The following is a 7,074-nucleotide window of genomic DNA, read 5'->3' on the forward strand; positions in this document are numbered from 1 at the left end:
TTGATGATAAAAGACTAAGTAATTGGTCTTTTTCTTTTTACAGCATCAGGATGGCATACTTCATTCTTCTTAAAAGCATGCATTTTAATGAATATATATATTTTAAAACACTTAGAATTAATCTTCCAATTAAGATTCAACTGTAAATGTTGTCAGTTTTGTTTGTTTGCTTTAATACAAATCTCAGACTGGTTACACTCAAGGTGTAGTTGAACAAATGCATCCACTTTCCTGTCACATCTTGAGCTGGTTTTAAATCTTCAGCCCTAGTGAACTGTGGCAAAATCCTAAGGCCAAACTTTACTCTGAACTCACATTCTCTTTGTTCCATGTACGAACACACACCGAATAAAGACATACCTACTTCTTTGCTTGAACAATGCACAGCATAACAATTCCCATTTATGATTTGGACGTGCTGGGTACTACCATAACATTAGCTGTTATTTATAGCAGTCTGTCTATGACATTGTAAAAATTTACCTTCCTTTTATCATCAAGAGACACTGCTTCCAGCTCATAATCTTGTCGCCCATGAAACACAATGCTGAAGCGCCTCCTTTCAGTATCTTCACAGGCTTTGACTTGTGAGAAAGGGAACTGTTTCTTAATAATTCCTTTTTCGATGTTAAAAATGGTCTTTGTGTTGAAATCAATCTGGAATAGAAAGTTCTTTATTACTTGACTCCATTGCGTCTCTTCATTGCAAGGGAAAGGCAGCATCCCAAGTATTACCATGTAAGAGCATTTAGATAGATACACATTCTCAGCCTGTCCTTTATCTTGCCAATGAATAGAATAAAAAATGACATTTCATCATAAGATGCTGTACTATATTCGTTTTAGTTACAAAACTAACACATACTTATTGTAACTGTGTTCCCCTGTCTCTTTTGATGAATATGCATCAATTTATCACTCTGAAATATTATTTCTTCTTAAATTCTCCTTGTCTTATACAACTCAGTGCAAAAACTTCCCATTCAGCAGCAGTGGTAGCACAAACTAATGGCATGACTATCTCAGCAGAGACTCATTTACCAACTGGTTCAACCTATGCCCCAGCATTAAAATGAAGGTGGTTATTTTTATAACAGCTGCTGTGTATCAGGAAAAGAGGATACTATTGAGAGATTGCTTTCTGATATCAATATTACTGTGGTTTGGTTTAGATCTTATGTAACAGGTTTTTTTAGTCTGTATGTATAAATATGTATGCATACAGATACATATAGGTGAAGGGAGTGATGATAATAAAGATTTTTACTGCTGTTTCACAGCTATCACAATTAAAAATTCTTTGCTTCAAAAAAGGATTATTCTTATTCCACTGCACAATCTATATTTGTAGTGTTAAAATCTGCTACAGACCAATCCCAATGTCTGTTCTGTGTGTCAGTCCCTGCTGAGCCGCAGCAGCTTTGTTGATAAAGCAAGACGTGAATATCATCTGACTGCCCAGCTACAGTGAACACAGCTCACAGAGAAGACAAACTCAGAGACGTCTCAGATCTCACCTGAGTTAGATATTTACCTTTGGTCATAAATGATCCCTGGCACTTTTCATTCCTACAATGCAGACTATGCCAACCAAATGTTAACACTGTGGCCGCTCCCTGGGTTCTGTTTATAGCAGACAACCTCCACAGCAGAACCATTCTCATTATCTCTGACTTTTCAAGGCTGCTAGTAAGTACAGAACTGGAATTACACTACTCCAGATTCCCAGACTGATAACTTCCACATGTAACATAGCTTTCTCCATCAGCTTTATGTCTAGATAAATAACTGTTTAATTTCAAAAATCAGTAGATATTGAGACAAATAAGGAGATTATACTTTCTGCAGTTAAGATGTAGTAAACAAAAAAAAAGCATGTATGACTTTGGACTTGCTTGTTATCAAATTTGTTTGAAACTGCAGGAAAAATTCAGTAAAATCAATTTTCCTGGAAACAACACGGAACCTTTGTCACTGACTTCATGGAGTCAGAAAATCACTATCAGGTACTATTGAGAGAAGTTTGATTTAATATCATGCGAGTCAAGGCATTAGCCTTAAGGGTTCATAATGTTAAAAAAATTCACTGGCTATAGTAACCAGAGATGAAATGCGTAGTCTGCCAAATGAACCTTCTGAGTATCCCCAGGAACATCTCTTCCCAAGGTTTTAGAGAATGCCGTTGAAGTACTGCCCTGTCAAAAGGGACAGATAGTTAAGTATGTCTACATCACACGTATGCATTTACTGTTGCCAACTGATAAGAACAACTCCCAGGCAGAACCTGTTATAATCAATCATCTTTGTGACAAATTGTGGTTTTTAGAGATGAAATAATGTCTGAGATCATCAAGTCCATTCTACAGCCCTCCCAAGGACTCAGCAGAAAGCGTTTTGGACTTTAATCCCAAAATACTTCTAGGGTAAAAGGCAGAAATTCTGTTCAATAGCTTAGAAAATCTTGTTGTTCAGTGACAACCTAAGCATCCTGTGTTTTTTTATATATTGCTTCAAAAGTGACAATCTGTGAAGTTACCTGCAAGATTCGTTTCTGCCATCGATAATGTTTGTATTTGTAGATAATGAAGTTAAATTGTGAGCCAGTTAGCAAATCCTGTGAATCCTGAAAAATAGACCAGAAATCAGCAATACATTCAACACTGTGCTCATTTTTGCCCACTCATATCCAGTCATGTTCTCAGGTGAAATCTCTCCCGGTGAAGTGCCCAAACAGCACTGGAGGCTTTTCAGAACAACTACACGTGGAGATACATGGAAACATCCTCCTGACCTGGTTTTCACAAGCACAAAACAGTGCTGCTGCCCACAAGTCCTGCTGAACAGATTGGGATGGAAGGTGAAAGGGAGAGAGAAAGCAAGAAGATGGGAAGGAGAAGAGCAGAGCCTATGGAACTGTACTAAACACATTTTAAAAGCACACGAGTACAAGCAGTCCATTAAATAGGCTAAGCAGCAAACAAGAAACAGGTGACTTTAAAGAAAGATATTTACAGATGGTGATGCAATGCAGTACCATGGAAGTTTTTTTCTTGGTATTATACAAGGGTATACAATTTGTTTTCTGGTCCCTTACAGAGCTATTCTGTGTGCACAGCAGATGAACAATATTTTAATCTCCAGGAAAATGCAGAGAAAAGAAGGTTGTGATCCAGTGATATTAAATTTGATTTAGTTCTTATAATTAGCTATTAAAAAACTTTAATGTGGCAGAAATAGAAAAGAAACCCTTTCTCCTCTTACTCTGGGAGTATATTTTTTATTTTCTATAGTCCTACACTGCTGAGTTTAATATTTTTCTTGACAGCAGCCCTTCTGCAAAACATGCACTATTTTTTTATTGGTATTTATTTTTGCTTCTCCTTCTTTCCATCCAAGAAGTTAATAAGCAGTACAGAAAGTTATTTTTAAACCTGGTGCTTTCTGGAATTTTTATCTCAAAGTCACTATAAACTCCTGTTAAAAAAAAAAAAAAAAAAATCAGATTGTATCATTAGCACATCGTAAGATTTCCCTGTTTCCAGGACTGCTCTGATGGGGAGGCTGGTTCAAAAATCCTGAGCAGAGGGGGAAATAGATGCTGAAAAGTTCTGCAAAGAATTCTCTGCTGGCACTTCTGTGGTGATGATGGACAGAGATTGCAATGAGATGCTGTTCAGCAGTTACGGGAAGGAGTACAACACTGAGTACACATTCCATGTACTCCTCACTCTCAAACCATTTTCACTCACCATTATTAACTTCTTCTCTCAGGAAATAAATTTCATGCTTTCTATTTAACAGAAAGATGCTAATGTTCCACTTGTGATTATCAGTGAAAAGATGAAGCTTTTGACAGGGAAAAAAAAAGTCTTGAGTCTCAATCTGATCCTGAAGAAATCTCTGGACGAGACCTCGTGGTCTTGTTGAACTATGCTTAGCAAAGCTATGTTGTTGTAGGACCCAAACCCAGTTTTTTAAGCCACCTTTACACCAATTCTACTTTTGCCTGATGGAAGGTCAGAGTCAACCACAGGCAATATTAGAGCTGAAGGTACAGTGGTCAAGGCTTTGCAGTTTGTAGCCAGCTATTCTTGTGGCCATGCCTAACACTGAGTTGTCAGACTCATGAGGTTATGGTATTATGGTGACCCGTGTCCCAGAGCAAGTCGTACCACAGGGACAACCCAATACTTAGAAGACCCCTCAGTGATTAGATCCGTCATTTTCCTGATGTGCTTCATAGTATCAGCCAAAGGCTTTTGCCCTACATTTACTGTTACAGTACTTGATGCTGCACTGAGTATAACAAAACTCATATGGATACATCTGATCTAGATTTAAGCTTCTTAGTGCAGGTAATGACATCAGTGTAGCTGCTGCTTCTACCTGGGATACCCATTACAAAGGGCACAGGTCGCATTAGACATTAGTACCTGAAGTATTTGGTTACAAACTGGAGTGTATGTTTGCCCAAGTTAGGACAGCATCTATGAAAGCAATACAGATATGCTCCCAACACTCTACCAGGATTTCTAGAACATACTCATCCATTTGAAAGTCTTACAAAATAGATCAAAGGAGGGACCTTACCTTTTCAGCATACACCTCTTTCTGTGCCAAATGCAAAGCTCCTTCAATGCTCACTTCTTTATTTTTCACCATGTTCATAATTTTGAGGATTTTTTCCTGGCTTAACTGGAAAAAAAAGTCAATCAAATGTTTTTAAAGACTGCTTTTTTTATCTGACTATGAAGGATACAGAGTGCTTGTGACAGCTGCAGCTACGGTATCTGCCATAAAATTACAATTTCGTTCATATTTTATGTTCTATCGACAACCTGCCCAGCAAATATAATCTCCCTTTGAAACCTGGTGAAAGTCTACAAGATATCAGCTATACAGGGGCTTTTACAATTGTAAAAGATGGGGTGGTAATATCTGGAGACAGAACTGCCAGGAGGAAATCTTTTTTTAGTTAGAAAATCTGGCAAGAAGTGAAAACATCAATTTTGCATGCTTGCCTGTGTCTTACCCTTAGTGTAAAGTACTGCATGCAGACAATATGAAAGCAAAATTAGGAACATTCAGAATTTTCAGGGTGAAAGGAGGAAAAATTGCTGTTGGTACCAGTGGTATAGCTGTCATGTGAACTTATTTAAACACATTAACAAGCTAGCATTACACTTCCTCTTTCTTTTACCAAAAAGGGAGGTCGCACTGTCAATAAGCCTACACACAAATCTGTGTTGCTCTCAAGTGAAACAGTGGGGATTGCAAGGCCAAAGAGAAATCAAGCAAAGAAACAAGGCAAGTAGAGTAACCAGGGACCCAGAACTACAGCCCTTTTATTTTTATTGTTGGTAAAGCTTTTCACAGACTTTGTAGAAGGAATAAACAGCCTCGCTTGAGACAGACCAAAGAGTTCGTTTGTGTGATATCCATTCCTCAATAGGAGCAGAACCAGGAATTTGGAAGGAGTGTATAAGTTTTGCCACCAGACCTCAGGAACTCTGAAATTTTTTAGGCAGTAGCTTAGCTACAGTATTCCATTAGCTACAATATAAAATGTTTCCTACCCAACATTAATGAATTCATCACCGGGAGATAAGTTTCTACAGTAAAATCTTGCAAGCCATCCTTTTCAAACTCTTACACATGGACATCCAGGTGAAGAGCTCACTCCAGGTGCATTGCCCAGGCTGTGCAGGAGAGGTCTCAGGAGGAGGAAAGGAGCCTGCCCTGCATCCCTGTTGCTGGAACTGCTGGGATGCTAACATGTTCAGAGCAAGGCAGCTCAGAGAATCTCAGCATTGCAAGCAAACCTGAATTTGGCTACACAAAGGACAAGGCACCAAGACCTGGAGTGGGTTTTGCTGTTCTTGCTATGGGAAAAAGAAGATGAAGAGCTAAAACCAGGCAAAGAGCCAGGTCTGCTGCCCAGGAGTGGGAGAGTGGGTAGAAATCAGGGCTCCTGAGATTTGTGCCACCGGAAACTTGTGACTGTTAGCCCAGCAGCAGCCACCCAGCTGCCTCCCAGGCCCCTGAGGCAGGCAGGGCAGGCAGCAGGGCTGCAGCTGCTTTACCACCCCCAGCACCTTCCTGTCTTAACCAGCCACCTGCTTTACCTACGCCTACAGTTCTCCACAGACATAGCAGCTTCTCTGCTAAAAAACCCAGAAACATAGCCCTGCAGCAGAACAAGATCCTCTCCACCCATCCAAGCACCACAGCCACCCAGCACGAGTCTGATGGGCAACATAAAAATAACCACTCACACCACAGAGGTCAGGGACCATTAATTCCACAGGTTCTTTTTTTCTGAGCCCCACTACACATTTCAGCTTACCAAACTTCTAACATCTCAACCAGTTTCTGATCAACAGACACATTGTGTGCTTTTACAGCCTACGAATAAAACTGGGAGTGAAAGAAGAAGAAATATTTTGGTTTTAAAGCCTTGGAATTTTCAATGCTAATATAAAGGTAAATTATGGCATAGCTCCCAACTGCAAATAGTAATGTGAACAGTGAGGAAAGAATGAAAGCAGTCTGATAATTCATTCACACTAGCTGAGGCACAGAAGGTTTCTACAATGACCTCCACATTCTGTATTTGAATTTTAGATGGCCATGTATTTATACCACACCTACACTGTATACTGTTAGATCTTAACAAGATAATTCCCCTCTGAACAGGCTCTATGTACGCTAACAGGAATATGGGTATATTCGTATTGAAAAATATAATTTCCTTAAGGCTAAGCTCTGCCAGCTTTAAAATATAAGATCCTGTTCAGAGAGAGGAACAGTTCTGGATAGGAAGCAGGACAGTATTTCTGCAACTGTTAGCATGTTTGTACGGGGAAGGTTTCAAAGATTTTACATCAGGATGGCAATGATAACACAAAGATAACACCATGGCCTTATGTCAAAGGCACCATCTGACTAACATAAACAAGAGAATTATTTATTTCCTTTGCTTCAGTACACAAGTAATTCAATTAACAAGCTCAGTTCTCATTTGAATCTCTCAGTGTTGTCCAGCTATACAATATACTGTGCACGTCTGCAGGG

General features: G+C 39.2%; 1 protein-coding gene across 1 annotated transcript in view; it reads right to left on the reverse strand.

Moving 5' to 3' along the window:
* The window catches only part of LOC103770550 (formin-like protein 17), a gene marked incomplete at its 3' end in the record, with an annotated part of 29,754 nt that extends 23,035 nt beyond the window's left edge, over positions 1–6,719 (reverse strand). Inside the window, exons 1-4 of the mRNA XM_008937815.1 lie at positions 6,347–6,719; positions 4,591–4,695; positions 2,537–2,623; positions 484–657 (exon numbers count right to left, since the gene is read on the reverse strand). Of these exons, the coding sequence (XP_008936063.1) occupies positions 484–657; positions 2,537–2,623; positions 4,591–4,668 (339 nt within the window). The remainder of the gene's footprint in view (positions 1–483; positions 658–2,536; positions 2,624–4,590; positions 4,696–6,346) is intronic.
* Positions 6,720–7,074: the final 355 nt, after the last annotated feature.

Source organism: Merops nubicus, unplaced genomic scaffold, assembly GCF_000691845.1.
Source record: "Merops nubicus isolate BGI_N331 unplaced genomic scaffold, ASM69184v1 scaffold8373, whole genome shotgun sequence".
NCBI lineage: Eukaryota > Metazoa > Chordata > Aves > Coraciiformes > Meropidae > Merops > Merops nubicus.